This window comes from Triticum aestivum, chromosome 1B (genome assembly GCF_018294505.1).
Source record: "Triticum aestivum cultivar Chinese Spring chromosome 1B, IWGSC CS RefSeq v2.1, whole genome shotgun sequence".
NCBI classification, from domain to species: Eukaryota; Viridiplantae; Streptophyta; class Magnoliopsida; order Poales; family Poaceae; genus Triticum; species Triticum aestivum.
In genome coordinates, this window is record NC_057795.1 from 425,847,157 (window position 1) to 425,865,864 (window position 18,708).

General features: G+C 49.3%; 1 protein-coding gene and 1 pseudogene across 1 annotated transcript; one reads left to right on the forward strand and one right to left on the reverse strand.

The window, feature by feature from the left end:
* Positions 1 to 1,918: 1,918 nt before the first annotated feature.
* Positions 1,919 to 11,725, forward strand: LOC123128550 (cell number regulator 6-like; annotated as a pseudogene).
* Positions 11,726 to 12,204: 479 nt separating this feature from the next.
* On the reverse strand, positions 12,205 to 14,471 carry LOC123128635 (probable glycerol-3-phosphate acyltransferase 2). The gene is made up of 2 exons (XM_044548703.1): positions 13,342 to 14,471; positions 12,205 to 13,091 (listed from the first exon to the last, which is right to left on the reverse strand). The coding sequence occupies exons 1-2, from the start codon at positions 14,343 to 14,345 to the stop codon at positions 12,605 to 12,607; spliced, it is 1,491 nt and encodes a 496-aa protein (XP_044404638.1). The 5' UTR covers positions 14,346 to 14,471; the 3' UTR covers positions 12,205 to 12,604.
* Between the last annotated feature and the right edge of the window lie 4,237 nt (positions 14,472 to 18,708).

An 18,708-nucleotide genomic window follows, 5' to 3' on the forward strand; every position in this document is an offset into this window, starting at 1 on the left:
AACCACTAAAACAACATCAGAGCCAGATAAACATTGTTGATGCAGCGGGCAGGAAGTTATCGGTTTGAGCCAAAAGACGTCGTCGATATTGATCTGGGAAACATATCACCATCCAGAAGAAGACACGATGAAGAGGGCTGGATGACTACCCAAATCCGGTTAGACATGTTCAGGGAGGCCTTACCTTAGAAGCTCCCTGATGATGTCAAAGTTGTTTGAACGTCGCCGCTTGGAGAAGGAGCGAGAGGACAAAGACACGAAGCGACATTGTCCAGTATGTTGGAGGACTCTTTTGAATACCACATGCATAACACGGAAACACGGGGTGTGTTTGGTTCACGACCTGGCTTCCATGCCTGAGAAAAATTGATGCCTGGACCCAGCCTGGGAACTAGCAATTTTCTGCCTGCCTAGGCATGGAGTGTTTGATTGCGTACCTAGCCTGAAGAAGGATTACAGTGAAAAAAGTGTTTGTTTCAGACCTGGCCCCACAAAAAAATCTAGCTAATAAAGAAAGATGGTTTGCCAAGCAGCACCCAGGCAACCCGTTTGTAGCACCTGGGCGGGGTTAATCAAGGTGCCTAGGTCAGCGGCCAGGCTAAGCAAAGTTTTGAGGTCGCCAAGCCAGGCGAGCTTCTACTCCTTTGGATTTAAACCAAACACCCTTCACGCAATTTTCAGGCAGACTCTAGGCCAAGCATGAAGCGATGAGGACGTCAACCAAACACGCCCACAATCCAATCCACCACTCCAGAAAGAGCAGCGACCAGACGACTCACACTCTCCTCTATGCCATCAATGAGACCGTCACTAACAAAGTGGACCGAGAGTAGGGGGAATCTTATTCTTGATCGACATAACATTGCCATCATCACCACATTGCTACTACCGGGGAGGGAAACTCTAACTCTAAAAGACCTAACCACAATACCACAATGAATATCCAAGATCCCCACTGTCAGGCTTGGATCGTGCAACTAAAGATATCTCTAAAGCTGCCGACCATAAGTCAACACATACCAATTCAGTTATCAAATGTGAGGATGCACCAAAGGAGACACGATCAACAACGCTAGTTCAAGCTATTATGACAGTTGTTTACTTAATCACCGTACATTTTAAATACATTACCTAAGAACAACATGTACATCACTACACTAACAACCGCTTCGGAGAAGGTAAGAGAAGAGATTACATGCAGTCCTAGACTCGTAGTTAGGTTGTCTTTTCTTCATGTATATCACGATCCACCATTCGCGGAACCCTAACTTCTCCACAAAATCCCCATTAATTCTTCTTGAATTTGATAAAAAAAAATCCATTGGGGGCTTTACATTCACCCGTCCCGCCATCAAAGTGGCATGCAAATGCGAAGGGAACCCGTAGCCTAACATGTGGGGAGCGGGTGGAGCGCGGCGGTTGTATAGGGCCCGCATAGAGTTCTCTTGTTTTTTTAAAGCAAGTTCTCTCGGTTTAATATTGCTCGCTGTCATGTTTTTTTAACACAGTACAGATGCAAGCACTCATATATATGCGCATACACTCATCCCTATGAACGCACACACACCCCCTATCCCTATCAACACCTTCGAAAGACTGAGCCCGCATATCATCTTGAAATTAACAAAGTCAGCGTAGGCACCTCGTCATCGACGGTGGGCTGGGGATATCACGGTCCCTCTAACCATCCAACCACATGTTGGTTCGCTGTCATGGTTTTTGTTGTTTGGCACAAATTATGGAATAAAGTGTGTGCCCGACAAGATGCAAAAATTGAAAAGGTTCTATGTTCAATATTAGAAAAATGTGGCCATTCAAAAAAGAAAAAGAAAAAAAAGTGTCCTAAAACAAAACGGCAAACGTGACCTTTGCGTGATGCCCCCCGTCTGAACCGTCATTGACCTGACCTGACCGTGGACCGTCGGACGCGTCGGGAGCCAGATCTCACTCCACCACTCGCACCCGTCCCCACTCCCCACCGCGTAGCCCTCCTCCCCTTCGTCGGCAGCCCAAAAACCCTCGGGGGCGAAGCGAGGAGAGGACAGCAATGGCGGAGGCGAGCCGCAGCCACCCGTCGCGGTACGTGAAGTTGACCAAGGACCAGGACGCTTCCGCCTCAGGCGTCGAGGACATCCGCCCCGGCGAGCTCAACCTGCCTGTCGCCGTCCCGCAGGTCGGTCTCGCCATTCCTCGCGCGATCCTCGTTTTCTTCCAGTTGCTGCTGCTGCGATTGCTTGTTCGGGGAATCGGGATGGTCCGATCTGATATTGGGCGCTGTGCCGTGTGACTGTATAGCTGGAGCAGAGGAAGTGCTTCGAGTGCGGGCAGGTGCTGCCTGAGAGCCACCGAGCGCCGGCCGACGAGCCGTGGACAACCGGCATCTTCGGGTGCGCTGAAGACCCCGAGAGCTGTAAGTGACGTGGAATTTCCTTCTCGCCTTTGCATTTGGTCCCCCCTTCAACTGCCTAGCCGATCTAGTTCTGCTACTTCCTCCCGCTCTAGACGGGTCACACCTTCAAAATTCGTGGTAGTTTTGATGTGCCAGAGTTGGCAGGAATTTTCATGTGGATCTGCACAGGATGAGGTTGTGTTGCTGTGGTTGAGCTCAGGGTTTGTGGCTATTACACACATTGCACAACTCAGCAACTAGATGTTTGTTTCCATGGCATTGAAGTGTTACTGAAGTGTCACCGACAGAGGTTAGGTGTTTTAGTTTTAAATCCTTTAGCGATCCTGTAGCGGTCCTGCGTATTAAGCCCGTACGTCAAGTGAATCTCCCTCTAGTAAAGAAAAGAGGAATATCATGTGTGCTGGACAAGGATGGCCCATACACCTCCTATCCTCCTTTTTTTCATTTAGGCTTTTATTGTTTTCCTTTTTTGCATGTGTTTGTTACAGACTATTTTTCAGCACTAAAGGTGTTTCTTTCGAAATTTTAATTACAAATTATAACAATATTTATATTCTCATAGATCATTGTGAAATATTTCCACATTAGTTTAGTGAGCAGTTGCCTGTCAGAATTTTTGTGTTACCTCCTTTTTACGTGGTACCAGTTGAGACAGTTTTCAAACAAAGATGCTTTGCAAATCTGAATTTTCTACCTCTCTGTCATTTTTTCATTAACAACCGTGAACTTAATCAAGGAACAAACCATGGTAGACTAAACATATAGTCAATTAATTCCTTCTCATGCCTATGAGAAAGGCATGGTTGATATTTTACATTGCACATATAACTCAGTTGTAAACTGAAGCCAACCCGATGCTGATTTATGTCTTATACTACACATATAACTCAAATTTATAATGTGGAGTTGATCTGAAGCGTGTCTGCCCTACATTTAGGAGTATTTTACCTAGACTAGAGGGGTAGAGGTTCATGACTGAACAGTCCAAATTGAGTACTTCTTAATTTTTTTATAGCTTGCTTAGGAGTACTTCTTTATTTTGAAATATTAATTGTTCACATACACTTTTTTGTATCATATTGCAAGCCTTTATGGTTTGCAAATTTGAAGTTCTGTTATCTTTTTGGTCTTCTATTATCTTTGCAAAATTAGCCTGTGATGATGTGCTCATGTGGGAAGGGATTAGGCACTGGTCATTGTCTGAGAGAAATAAAGAGTAGCAGTCGTAACGTCTGGCTTCGATTATCATGTTCTTAATGTTAAAGACGACCCTTCTTTTTTCCGTATTGGAAAAGTTCTTGGTTTTGAGCCAAAGCTGGCCTTGCCAAAACATTGGCGTGCCCATGAGTTTTGGCTGTTGTTTGGTTGGACACCAAATATTTGGCTTGCCCAACCCAGCCGGCGTTTGCCCATGCTTCTCGCCAGTACGCGGGCGAGCCGTGGGGCGAATTCGTCCGCCAAAATATTGGCTGCCAGCCTGCTAGCATCCCCGCGTATTATGCTTTGGTCTTACGTGAGGCGGAAAATTAATTAGCTAGCTTGTATACGTACGCCTCCTCTGATCGTATCGATCAAGTCGGCTAGTACGTTTGTTTCACTCGGTCAAAAACCTGTACATGCTGCTTCTCTGAACTTTCCTTTACTGTTCTTTTTTCTGAATGTTTGATCATCATGATTTATGGGCTCCTTATATAAAAATTTCAAGTTCAGACCTCAGATGCTGATATTTGGCATATTAATTGGCTACAAACCAAACTGAGACCTAAACATTTTGCCAAAAAATTGGTGCGTGCTATGGCTACAATCCAAAGAACACTACCACACCAAAATTTTGGTCATGCCCTTGCTTTGGTTATGCCAAAATTTTGGCAGGGCAAGTTGGGGCACAAACCAAACAGCCCCGTGTTAGACTGTATTTACATGTGTATATTGTAACGTTGTATACCACCTCATTATATATATATATGTGATAGGTCACCCCTAGAGGGTTGTGCCGGTTTCCCCCAAAGCCTATTGTCTTACATGGTATCACGCTAGGTTACGTCTGCTTCCGCCTAAAAACCCTAAACCGCCGCCGCCGCCGCCGCCACCGCCGCCGCCGCCGCGCCCGCCGTCGCCGTCGCCCGACTGCTATGACGTCCGCCGCTGCGTCCGGCTCCACCGCCACCGGTTTTCTGCCGGCCTCCCTCGTGGCACTTCTCTCGAGGCCGCTGGATGCCGCCTCCCTTCAGGCGTCGATCGGGACACGGAGCGTCGGCTCCCTCTTCGCGCTCCCGCCGGCTACTACTTCGCCCGGGCAGGCGCTTGTGGCCCACACCGCCGCCGCCCCGTCAACCGCGGCTGTCGCGCCCTCGGCCACTGCGCCGCTGGTGGCGAAGGACGTCGCGCTGGCAGGCTTCGCGGCGTCAACCGCGGCCATCGCGCCCTCTGTCACCGCGTCGGCTGCCCCTCTGACTGTCTCCACGGTGGTCTCACCTCAGCCAGTCTCCTCGATGGGATCGCAGCCGCCGCCGCCGTTTCACTTCGGCCATCTCATCACCATCAAGTTGTCGTCGGACAATTACATCTTCTGGCGCGCGCAGGTTCTTCCGCTTCTTGGGAGTCACTATCTGCTTGGCTATGTCGACGGCTCTCTCCCTTGCCCTCCTGCGCTGGTTGACAGCGTGCACGGTCCGGTCTATAATCCGGCTCACCGTGTCTGGACAGGGCAGGATCAGGCGAACCTCTCCTCCATCCAGGGGTCGCTCTCTCCGGCCGTTGCTGGGCTTGTTGTCTTCGCCAAGACGTCCCACGAGGCATGGACTATTCTTGAGCGCTCGTTTGCGGCACAGTCGCAGGCTCGTGTATCTGGGCTCCGTCGCCAACTTGGGGAGTGTCAGAAGCTTGACTTCACCGCCACTGAGTTCTACAACAAAGTCAAGAGTCTCGCCGACACGCTGGCCTCCATTGGACAGCCCCTCACCGACTCCGAGTTCAACTCGTTTATTGTCAATGGTCTTGATGAGGAGTATGATGCCCTAGTCGAGATCATCAATGAGAGAGGCAACTCCACGCCCATGCCAGCACACGAGGTCTTTTCACGCCTCCTGCTTACTGAGCAACGAGTCAAGACGCGCTGATCCAGGGGCAACGGCGCCCTCTCGGCAAACGCCGCCGCCACCAAGGGTGGTCGCTCCTCTGCTTCATCCAGGGCTCCTTCGGGGCAGTCACCACCACCCGCCTCGGCCCCTCCTCCTACTGCGACGCTACCAGGGGCTGGCGGTCCACGTGTGTGCCAGCTTTGTGGTCGCGATGGGCACTGGGCCTCGAAGTGTCACAAGCGCTTCCAGCGGGGTTTTCTTGGTCTCGGCAATGACGGGAAGGATACACGCAACTTTGCTCGTCAGGTCGCCATGGCTGATCGTCCGCCGCCGCAGAAGCCACAGGGACACACTCAGTCCTACTCCATTGATCCCCACTGGTACATGGACTCTGGGGCGACAGAGCACCTGACCAGTGAGATGGGGAAGCTTCACACTTGTGAACCCTACCATGGCTCCGACAAGATCCACACCGCCAATGGAGCAGGTATGCACATCTCTCATATTGGTCAAGCATCACTTCTCACTAGACATGCCAATAGGAGTCTTCAACTTCGCAATGTTCTTCGAGTTCCATCTGTGACACGTAATCTTCTTTCATTTCCTAAACTCACTCGTGATAATAATGTGCTTTGTGAATTTCATCCTTTTGATCTTTTTATTAAGGATCGGGGCACGAGGGACATTCTTCTTAGTGGGCGGCTCTGCCAAGGTCTCTATCATCTGGAGCATCCTGGCGTCGCTCGCGTCTTCAGTGGAGTTCGGGTATCTCCGTCATAGTGGCATGCTCGTCTTGGTCACCCGGCCACACCTATTGTCCGGCATGTTTTGCGTCGTCATGAGCTTCCTAGTGTGTCTAGTAATAAAGATGTAGCAGTATGTGATGCTTGTCAGCAGGGGAAGAGTCATCAACTTCCTTTTTCGGAGTCCAGTCGTGAGGTGAAACATCCTTTAGAACTTGTGTTTTCAGATGTATGGGGTCCTGCTCAGACTTCTGTTAGTGGTCATAATTACTATATCAGTTTTGTTGATGCTTACAGCCGCTTTACCTGGCTTTATCTTATCAAACGTAAATCTGATGTGTTTGACATTTTTGTTCAGTTCCAGAAACATGTTGAACGCCTTCTCAAGCACAAAATTGTTCATGTTCAGTCGGACTGGGGTGGCGAGTATCGCAACCTCAACTCCTTCTTTCAGTCGCTTGGGATCACTCACCGTTTAGCATGTCCACATACACATCAGCAGAATGGTTCAGTAGAACGTAAGCATCGTCACATTGTTGAAGCTGGTCTGACTCTTTTGGCCCATGCATCTGTTCCGTTTCGTTTTTGGAGTGATGCTTTCACCACTGCATGTTTTCTCATCAATCGTACTCCCACTCGTGTTTTGAATATGAAGACTCCCATTGAAGTTCTCCTTAATGAACAACCGGACTACACCTTTCTCAAGGTGTTTGGGTGTGCTTGCTGGCCCCATCTCCGTCCATATAACAAGCGTAAGCTCGAGTTTCGTTCCAAGAAGTGTGTTTTTCTTGGTTATAGCTCTCTTCATAAAGGATACAAATGTCTTCATGTGCCCACTAATCGTGTCTACATCTCTCGGGATGTTGTGTTTGATGAGCATGTTTTTCCCTTTGCCAAACTCCCTGTGTTCACTACCGAGCCACCTGTCATGCATTCATCCTCTGTTGCTTCTGACCAATTTGATGATGTTGCATATTCTCCTCTATTGTTGCCTAACCATGGTGCAGGCACTGGTCGTGGGGCTCGTTTGGAGATTCTGGAAGTGCCATCTTCCTCTTCGTCGCCATCGCCTTCATCCTCGGCACCTTCTGTTGTGCATGAGGAGCACATGGCGCCCCTGCATGGCCTCAGTTTCCATGCTCATGCACGGCCGATCGACGTCCTGGCCCGGTCGCCTCTGGCTTCTGGGCTGCCTTCGCCATCATCGCGCCCTGCAACCCCGCCGACTGGGCCGGCCTCCTCGGTCCCCGTCTCGCCCAGGGCGTCGGGGCAGTCATCACCAGGCCTGGCCTCGCCCGCCCCTGCCTCGCCTAGGGTGTCTGGGCCCTTCTCATCAGGGCCGGCCTCGCCTGCTCTCGCCTCGCCAAGGCCGTCTGGGCCGGTGTCACCGGAGCTGGCCTCGCCCACTCTCGGTTCGCCCATGGCCTCTGAGCCCCTGTCGTCGGGCCAGTCTTCGCCATGCAGCCCGGAGTCGTCTGTCCCGAGCTCGCCTGAGGTGATTCCTGCATCTCCGGCGACCGTCACGTCTCCGTCACCTTCGCCTCCGCCGGCTCCTGCTGCTGCTCTACGTCCACATACGCGCAGTCGGAGTGGCATTTTTCAGCCTAAGCAACGTCACGATGGCACAGTTGCTTGGTTAGCGGCGTGCATGTCTGCTGCTCTCGCAGATCCATCCTCTGAGCCACGCACGTATCAAGCTGCTATGCGCATTCCTCATTGGAGAGAGGCCATGGAGCAGGAGTATCAAGCGCTTCTTCGCAATCAGACATGGACTCTTGTTCCTCCACAATCACGGGTAAATGTCATTGATTCCAAATGGGTTTTCAAAGTGAAGAGGCATTCTGATGGGTCCATTGAGCTCTATAAGGCTCATCTGGTTGCTCGTGGTTTTCGACAGCGTTTTGGACTTGACTATGAAGACACCTTCAGTCCAGTGGTCAAGCCTACTACCATCAGACTTCTTCTCTCTCTGGCTGTTACTCGAGGTTGGTTTCTTCGTCAGCTTGATGTTCAAAATGCTTTTCTTCATGGTGTCTTGGCGGAGGAGGTTTACATGCGCCAGCCTCCGGGTTTCTCTGATCTGGATCGCCCTGATCATCTCTGTCGTCTGTCCAAGGCAATTTATGGTCTGAAGCAGGCTCCTCGTGCTTGGCATGCTCGTCTTGCAATGGCTCTTCGTGCTCATGGTTTTGCATCATCAACTGCTGACTCCTCATTGTTTCTTCTTCAAAGGCCTGAGGTTACTATGTACTTGTTGGTCTATGTAGATGATATCATTTTGGTCAGCTCCTCTCAGTCGGCTGCTACTGCGCTTGTTCGCTCACTTGGTGCTGATTTTGCGGTCAAGGACCTTGGGAAGCTTCATTACTTTCTTGGTGTGGAGGTTACTTCTCGTGCTGCTGGCCTTGTTATGACGCAGAAGAAGTACTCTCTGGATTTGTTGCAGCGAGCTGGGATGCTTAAGTGCAAACCGACGACTACACCCATGTCTACCACTGATAAGCTCAATGCTGTTGATGGTGTGCTTCTTTCTTCTTCTGATGCGACAGAGTACAGGAGTATTGTTGGTGGGCTCCAGTACTTGACGATCATGCGACCAGACATTTCCTATGCTGTTAACCGAGTCTGCCAGTATCTGCAGTCACCCCGTGACACTCATTGGTCTGCTGTTAAGCGGATTTTGCGCTATATTCGTTTCACGGTGGCTCATGGTTTGCATATTCGGCCGTCTGACTCTGGTTGTCTTTCAGCATATTCTGATGCAGACTGGGCTGGCAATCCGGATGACAGGCGATCCACGGGGGGTTATGCTGTCTTCTTTGGCTCTAACCTGATTGCCTGGAGTGCTCGGAAACAGGCTACTGTCTCGCGTAGCAGTACTGAGGCTGAGTATAAGGCTGTGGCCAATGCCACATCAGAGATCATCTGGGTACAGTCCTTGCTTCAGGAGTTAAGTATACCCCAATCACAGCCTCCTGTTCTTTGGTGTGATAACATCGGTGCTACATACCTTTCTGCAAATCCGGTATTCCATGCCCGAACAAAACACATTGAAGTTGACTATCACTTTATGCGTGAACGTGTCTCTCAGAAGCAACTACAGATCAAGTTTATTTCTTCCAAGGATCAACTTGCTGACATCTTCACCAAGCCATTGCCTTTGCCACAGTTTGAGACTTGCAGGCGCAATCTTACCCTTCTAGATTCATTAGAAAGTGGCTAAGATTGAGGGAGGGTGTTAGACTGTATTTACATGTGTATATTGTAACGTTGTATACCACCTCATTATATATATATGTGATAGGCCACCCCTAGAGGGTTGTGCCGGTTCCCCCCAAAGCCTATTGTCTTACACCCCGTACACACTTCTACAGCTGACTGTCGGTTATCATTTTAGCTCTTTTAGGCTCTTTGCAAAATCAATGTGCTGTGAGAATGTGCTCATATTGAAAAGAATTTGCAACTTCCATTGTTTCAAAGAAGCAAAAATTAGCAGTTGTGACGCTTACTTTTACTACAATGCTTTTGATCTAAAGATGTCTTTCTTCTTGATCTGTTTGAAAATTCTTGTACATGTACACTTTCCCACTATAAGTGTTAATTGTGATAAACTGTTGAGCACATAAATGACTGCGTCGTACATGGCCGAAACCTGAATGCTTAATGGAATAGCTAATTCTTTTTTCTTTCTTGACTTTCATAGGTTGGATATTTTTAAAATTCTTGTAGTGATGGATCTTGTAATATGCTCCGTTGTTCTTTATACCGTTCTTCTGAACTTGAAAACAGAGCAGCTGAATCTCTAATCACAAGAGGGACCATCTCCAGGTTTACTGAAGAGTTGCTGATATTAATCTAAGCACTAAAAGGACCACCATAAAGTTTGCGGATGTGTCTACTAATCATAATTGCTCTTAGTCTATTACTGACTTTCATTCATGGGGCCTTCTTATTCAAATTGTGTCATCATAGGGTTTGTGATGTTTGTACCTTTATGCTTCAGTCCGTGCAGTTTTCATATATATTACTGCTATATTCTGAGATACTTCTGAACCACTTACGTGTCTGATCTTCTTACTTTTTTAGGCCGGACTGGACTATTCTGCCCCTGTGTTTTGTTTGGACGAAATGTTCAGGCCCTTAGAAGATATCCCATGGACAACACCCTGCACTTGTCATGCTGTCTGTGTTGAAGGTGGCATTGCATTGGCAATCCTTACGGCTATATTCCATGGTGTTGACCAGACACATCAGTCCTGATTGGTGAAGGCCTGGTGTTCGGTTGGTGGTTATGCTCTATATATACTGGTAATTTTCGTCAACAGCTTCAGAGGAGGTATCATCTCGAGGTACTTCTTTCTCTCTTCCACTGTTTTCTTTGTATGTGTCATGATAAATCGCATTTAGAAGAACGTCTACAAACAGTTGTATTTATTTCTACTATAAGAACTACACAATTGCATTCTCCATCTGAGATAGTTGTATCAGGTATGCAGGCGTCCAGAAGCAAACTGCATGGTTAAAGTTATGTTTTATTGGTCCTAACTAAAATAAAGTTCTGTAGTTTGGACGAGAGAGTTATGTCATCCAGCGAACTTCTGTCACTGTCATGAAATTTTTGCTTGGCATTGTCCACTGGCGGTAGCTGGTTATATCATTGAATTATCAGACCATTTCATCAACCCTGTATTGCTCATCATTGTGAGCATGGAGGGTCCTTGACCACCTTTTCACGTATAGTGTCTTTTTGTGGTCACTAATTCTAATCAGTTGTCACGTCTAGCATTTGATATGCGGGCTGGGCTTTTAGTTTCATGCATCAGTATCACGGGCCTTTCGCTAACCATCACATATTGTTCTGCTTCCACCAGAACTCTCCATGCTATCCTAGCATAGTCCACTGCTGCTTCCACTTGTGCGCAAACTGTCAGGAGCATCGTGAAAGGAAAGGCCGCCTCGCAGAAAGCAGTGCTGCTCCAATGACCATTATCAACCCACCGCCGCTGCAAGAGATGAGCATGGCCGAGAACAACGCTCCCACATCCGAGAATGAAGCGTCAAAGGCCGATCATGATGATGTGGAGATCATACCTCTCTAGGAAAGACAGCATGAGAACTGAAACTGACATGGAGTCGGCTCGCCCTTTTAGTGACTACCATATATATTCCTTAAATGACTGTCATCTGGCAGGTACCGTATGAAACATTGGGCTGATCCAGATTTTAGTTTATGACCATTACTACCTATGGCTATGATAGAATGTTGCCCGTGGGCAACATAATATATGTGTGGGTATATTTACATTTGTGAGCGGTATGTCCTATGTCCTATCCACGTTATGCATTGCATGTGTTCTCGACTTCTCTTTCACGAGAGTTAAGGCCTCCTTTGGTTCAGAGGATAGGACTAATCTTTCATGAAAGTTAAGGCCTCCTTTGGTTCAGAGGATAGGAATATCTTAGGAATAGGAAAGAGATGTCATACATCTCAATTTCTATAGGAAAAAGGGTGCTACTCGATTCGTAGGATAGAAATTTTTCCATAAGGTTTGAGCTAATTTCCTTCAGTTTTGCTAAAGCACGTCTAGATGTGCCCTAAGTATTGTACATTTAAGTTCTATGCCATTGATTTTACATGAAGATTTGTGTAGACGTGTTCTTTTGTAATTTTCTTTCTTTTTAGTTTGATTGAAGTTAGATGTGCAATAACTAAACAAACCCAATTTTCTTTTTCTTTGAAATGTGAAAGATAGAAACCAATCCTACATAGGAAATCCCTTCTTACGAACCTAAGAGCTCTAATTTTCCTATAGGAATCCACTACAAAAAGTCCTACAAATCGAGGCCTAATTAAGTACAATCCTACTATGTATATATTCTAAGGTCTGTCTACCTAATAATTGCACGTCTAACTGACTCGATCAAGTATAAAAAAGGAAAAAAAATAAAAATATCCGCACGAATCACCAGGTAAATTAGACATGGCAACTATTATAGTTAATCGAAACAGATAGAGTTGCCATTGTTTTACAACTACACTTGCCATCCCGGATAACTACATCTGCCAACCAGGATGGCAACTAAATCATCATCCCACGGTGTACCTAGCGTAGTTGCGTCAGGACGTGTGGGCATTTTTGCTTTGTGCCACACGCGCGAGATGAAGATGAGTAGTACTTGTTGGCGTGTGGCACGAAGTAGCCGCGCCCACACATGTGGGCAATTCTAATGTCCGTCCACACACAACCCATGTGGGCTGCCTCCTGCTCACACCACACACGGTGTGTGGGCGCATATCGAATATACCATACGTGTGTGGCAGTTATCGGGGTCTAAAATCAATGACACGACCCCCTACAATCCCTACAATCCTAGATGACTTTGCTTGCCTTGGTCGACACAACCCCCTCATTACCAGCGAGCAGCAAGTACTTGTCCTTTCTCGCCAGCGCCGTCGGCGTGAACCCGAGAGCGCCGGCCAGCACGCCCTGCACCTGGTTCGCGACCTCGATGCTGCCACGCGGGTTGTCCGTGCGCACGGGCTCCAGGAAGTGGACGGAGTACTCCGGCCGTGGGTTCATCAGGAAAAAGACCGAGTCGAAGCACTTGGCGCCCGACGACGTCGACGTGCCGTAGAACATGGTGGAGCGCTCGTCCACCGCCACGGGGCTCACCTCGTCGGCGAGCTCGGCGAACAGCGGGCTGAACCTGAGCAGGTACGGCTCGCGGAACGTCGTCCCCTCGGGGCACACCACCACGTCGCCCCGCTCCAGCAGCGACGACATGCGGCACCGGTCCTCGTCGCGGCCGCGGGTGAGGCGCAGCAGCGGGATCGGCGAGAGCAGCTCCGACAGGGGGCTCAGGCTCGAAAATATAAAATAGCACAGCTGCACCAGGGCCCTCTCTATCTAGCCATCCATTTTACGCATCGCGATTCGTGCAAACACATTTCTCTTTTTTGTTTCTCTCACATAAAAGACATCTTTTATGTGAGAGAAACAAAAAAGAGAAATTTTCATACGAAAAGTTAGTTGTGTTGCACAGATCTTAAAGCAAGATTGGACATCCAGGATACAAGGGCCGGGGTGCAGCTGTTCTAAAAATCCACATCCGGCTCAGGCTGTACGTCACGGCGAACACGGGCTTTCCGAGCGCGCTCGAGATGGCGATCGGGTCGAGGAGCGTGCGGTGGTTGCACGCGTAGAGCCGGCCGCCCGAGGCGCCACTCTCGCCGTTCGCGGTGGCGGGAGGGGCGCCGGTGACGCGCACCCGCACGCCGGCGAGCTCGGCGGTTGGGCCTATCAGGCGCCGCGGGAGGAGGGTGTAGATGGCGATGCGGACGACGGAGAGCACGACGGCGAAGGGGAGGTAGACGTACATGGCGAGCGCGGCCGCCGGTGTCGGCGTGAACGCCAGCCGCCCGTCGTGGAAGATCATGGGCTTCGGGTAATGGTACGTAGTGTTCTCTTCCGCTCTCTTGAGAGCAGCCCTAAGCCTCTCCGCGTACGTCTCCCCGTCGTCCATTACACCGGCGAAGTATCCGTAGCCCCCCTTGACCTCCCTACCGATCACCGCGTCGAAACCCGCGTAATCCTTCAAGAACGCCTCAACCATCACCGTCGGGAACGACCTGCTCACCGCCGCCGCCTTCACCTCACCCGTCGCCGCCTCCCTCGCCTCCCCCAGCGCCTCCACGCGCGTCGCCTCCTTAGAGAAGTACTTGGGCAGCACGGCCCTGCCGATCCTCGCCGCCTCGTCGCGCCGCAGCCCGCAGAAGCTGACCATGACCATGGCCTCTACACACATCGCGTGCGTCATGAGGTGCAGGAACGGGTAGAGCGCGAGCAGGAGGAGGCCCCGGGCGAAGCTGCCGGCCTCGACGGCGACGAGGAAGAAAGGCGGGAATAGCGTCGCGGCCGACGGCGGTGAAGACTTGAGGAGCAGCGCGTCGACTTCGAGCACCACGGTCTTGGTGCCGTTTCCAAGCAGGCACGCGGGCGGCGCCACCGCTGGTGCTGCCGTCATCGTCGGCATGGTCCCGCTCAACCGGAGGAGACCGGTGACGAGATTGCTCTTGACGACACGGTCGCCGGTTGACATCGCCATGGCCATGCGCGCCCGCGCACGTACCGTGATATCGCCTCAGGATTTGTCGATCTTTTCAGTGGTGCCTTGGAAACTCCTCTTCCACGAATAGTGCAGATGCATTTATATCTGCTATACTATGAGCCTAACGAAATTCCGACTGGACTAGTACGTGCTTGCCTATTGTATTACACTTCAAATTTTAATCGCGTTCGGGAAGAACCAGGAATTGGAGTCCTGTTCAGTCGCTGTCCCGCGGGGCCCACCAAGCCAACTTGAGGGGTTCAAGGCCACCCTCTCCCTCACGGTTCCATTCACTCTCCCCCGCGTCGCATTTACTGGCACAACCCACTCGCATTACAGTCCACTGGAGGAGAAGGCGAGGGGAGAAGGCGACAGCGGAGGCGGGACAGTCGACGGTGTTCGCGGGCGTTGGTGGTGCTCGTCGGAGCGGAGCGGCGTCGCCGGAACGCGTGCGGGTCGAATGTAATGCTCGCTTCATCTATCGCATACCCTCCCTGATTTTGTTCCCCTCTTTCCTCCCTGTTCGATTTCTAGATCCATTCCTAGAAATTCCGGCGATTCGGCGGTGCGCCGGTGTTCCCGCCGCTGCGGCGGTGCGCCATAGTTGTGTGCCTGCCGTTGCTTCGTGGGAGTGGGCAGTTTCGTCGCCGCCGCTGCGGCGGCATCGTCGGTGAGGCTATGCCTGCTCGTAGGCAACGCATTAGTCTTGCATTTGGATTTTGAGAGTTGTCTGCCGGGTTGTTTTGGTGCGGATTGGTTCAAAATTTGGGGTTGCAGCCATTTCGCGCGAGAATTGTAAGGGTGATTTTGAGGTTGAAGCAGTTGCCATTGAAACCTAGATCTAGTCTAGTTTTGGGGTTGAAACTGCAGACTGTGACGAAATTGGCAGTATGATTGAACGTGAACAAATGTGCGGCAACTAAACTACCTGAAGAAACGTGGTAGTTGCCATAAACGTGTTCTCCCATGTGGCAACAGATTTTCGAAAATGACTGTCATAGTTGCCACCCCAAAACGAGGTGGCAACTAATTTCATTGAACTCCTATGGCAGTTGCCACACGCATGCTCTTCCCATGTGGCAAATTTTAATTTTGCTGAACTTGTACGATAAGTAACCAGAAAAAATATGCTTTCTGAATGTGGCAACTATGGCAGTATGACCGAACGTGAACAGGTGTGTGGCAACTAAACTACATGAACAAATGTGGCAGTTGCCACAAATGTGTTCTCTTCTGCGGCAACATATTTTCTGAAACTGACTGTCATAGTTGCCACAAATGTGTTCAAGCTCACACACAAGGGGGGCAACTAAAATTTACTGAATGAATGAGATAGTTGCCACATACACGCTCTTGAACGAGGCAAACTGATTTTTTACTGAATTTACATAATAGTAACCTCAAACATTCTTTTTCATTTGTGAGACTTGTTTTTTTTCTGAATTATTTGCGACAGTTTCCAAACTTTGATAGTTGCCACAATCGGTAGCACTGGACGGAACTAATGTGCACATCGAGTTGGCGTGTTTGCCACTTTGGATTTTGTATAATCATGTTGCAATGCAGTATGTGAACACAATGTCTGTTGCCACAATACAGATATGACAGTGTGGCAAACTGGCTGCATAGTATGGCAACCACATTTGCATTCAAATAGTTAATATTTTTCTGTTAGGTGGCAACTGCTTACCCATTGCATTTTACATTTTCGCCATTAACAATTTGGTCTGTTCCTACATCAGCAGAATGGCTCGTGGCGATCATCAAAGTGATGATGACGATTTCATGGATCCACCTCAACGTAACCAGGCAACTGGACGGAGAAAAGAGGGCGATGAGGTAACTGTCCGCACACCCGCCCCCCTCCTCCTGATTTATGTTATTTGTTGGCAGCTAGATCTTTTTTATAGTCGTCCATCATGAACTAAAATTTCATAACATTGCAAAAACATGGCAACAGCTCAACACTTTTGTGTTTGTTTTTTGCAGAAGAAGAAACGTATTCGCAACAGAGCCTCCCAGGAACGTCTGACCGTGTTGATTGACAAATTCACTGACGATCAAAAGGGAGCTGCTGCTGAGATGGGTATGCAGGTTCTGATGGATGTTCGGTGTACGAACCTTGTCAGCCCGGTATGCGACTGGCTTGGTGAGATATACGATCCCGCCTCCAGGGAATTCGTGATCCCGGGACGGGGAAGACTTCCATTGAATGAGGAATCCATGTTCTGCACTTTGGGTGTGCCTCGGGGACATATCAAAGTCCCGTACGAGGTTAATAATGAGATCGAGGAAGAGCTGTTCGCCCGTTTGTTTCCTGGGTTGGAGGCAATGCTGAACACGTCTGTACTGGCAGATTCTCTGCAGGACATGACGACGCACGGAGAAGTTTTCAAGATGAAGCTACTCATGTACCTCATCTCAGCTGTTTTCGCGCCGACCACTTCTCTTCGCCCAAGCAACAAATGTTTCCCCATCCTGGTGAATGATCCATGCTTGCTACTGCTAGTGTTTTCGTTGCGTTTCTTCCGTTTTGATTTCTGACGCGGCAAACTTTTTTGCCCTGAAATTTTGTGTGGTGCAGGCGAATCTGAAAAACGTGAAGAGTATGAACTGGTGTAAGTTTATTGCCGACTTTCTCCACGATGCTTTCAAAAACAAGATGTACCAGAAGGGTTGTCGTCTGCACTTAATGGTATTTATTTTCACCAGATCTCTGTGCGAACTCTTTGTTTATAACGTACTTTTATTTCATGCATGACAATCTGGTCATAACAAGATGACAACTGCCATAGTGACAATGTGGTAACTGCCATAATGACAACGTGGCAACTGTCATACTGACAATGTGGCAACTACCTTCATATTAGCATGGCAACTGCTATCGCAGTAGGATGACAACTGCCATCACACTTTGATGGCAACTAACACATACATATTATCGTTGGATCATACATTATCCTGCTCTCTTTTTTCTGAACTACAAATTAACCACGATGGCAACTGATATTTTCTTTTCTTTGCAAAATTGTTTTAAATCAGCTCATGTATGTCGACTCTCTTGATCTGTCCACCGTGGATTTCACCGGGATAGGAGGCCCGCCGCCTACTCACAAGTTTGTTGTTTCTGCGTGGACCATCAGCGCTGTCAAGGCTGTGCTTGCCGCAGACAGGGCAACTGATGGCACATATGGAAAACTACAGGTTAGTTTTTGTTTATGTCTTTTTCACACGACATGCTTACAAATTTGACATGACGCAACCGTTCGTGGTTTATAAGGCATGCTTACATTTTCTTTTTTTGTTTTTCATAGCTGATGGCCAAGCATGCTATAGACTACAGCGTGTTTGGGGGGCCTTAAAAATTTGAAAAGTGGATGGACGTGCACTCAGCTCCGTCTTGCCCTTCTGAGGTAATCAAAATGTCCACATCTACGGTTTGCCGTGGATTACATGTTGATGTCGCGGAAGCGAATGCAGTAGGGTGTTGTTTTGTTGATGCTTCTTGTTTTCGTGCACAGGCGAGGGCACCAGTGGAGCATCTAATTGGGCAGTTTGCATCCGGAATGACCGGCCTGCTCAGGAAGTTGGTTGAGGGGTGGACGTCCCTCAGTGCCTCTGACAGCGACGCGGTTGCGAGGCAGTTCACTTCATTTGTCCCAGAACGTACACATCGGCCAACCGGTTGCCGTGGCCGGTATGACTACAACAGCTCCCAAGAGCCCGATGACACACCGGATGATGTGGATGGAGACGCTGGCCTCAGCAAGGACGACGACGATGACACCGATGACGATGAACACGCTGAAGTTCGCACATGCGGCAACAAGGGCAAGGATGCAACAGGTGCCCACCCACCGGAGAAAGTGAAAGAACATACGGCTGCGAGAGGCGAGGGGGTTTTGCCATCAAGGAGGGGGAGGGCTCCAGAGGATGTTGGGCAGGGTTCTGCTGGCAAGAGGTCTAGGATCGATCCCGTAGCTGCCAGGAAGAGGTTCGACTCTCAATTTTAGTTTTCTGTTGTGTATCTTTTCTTTGGAACAATCTCATCCATTTCTTTTGCACTTGTTTTTTGTCAAGCGCGGCAATTAGTTTGTTGTCTGACAATTGCCACCTTCTTTTTTCCTTCCATCTGTTGCGTGCAGTGAGCCGACCGCTGGTGGACGAGCAGCTACGAAGAAACAGGCGCCAACGCCAACCCGTGTTTCTGCTCGCTTGAACAAAGGTGCCCCCATTGCCGGTGACATCCCTTCCACCAGGTCTTCTGCTCGTACGACGACGACCAACACCGGGGATCCTGTCGTGTTGCTTGACCTGAGGAAGGCAGTCAAGAAGTAGGTTTCTCCATGTGCTTTTCATTTGAGAT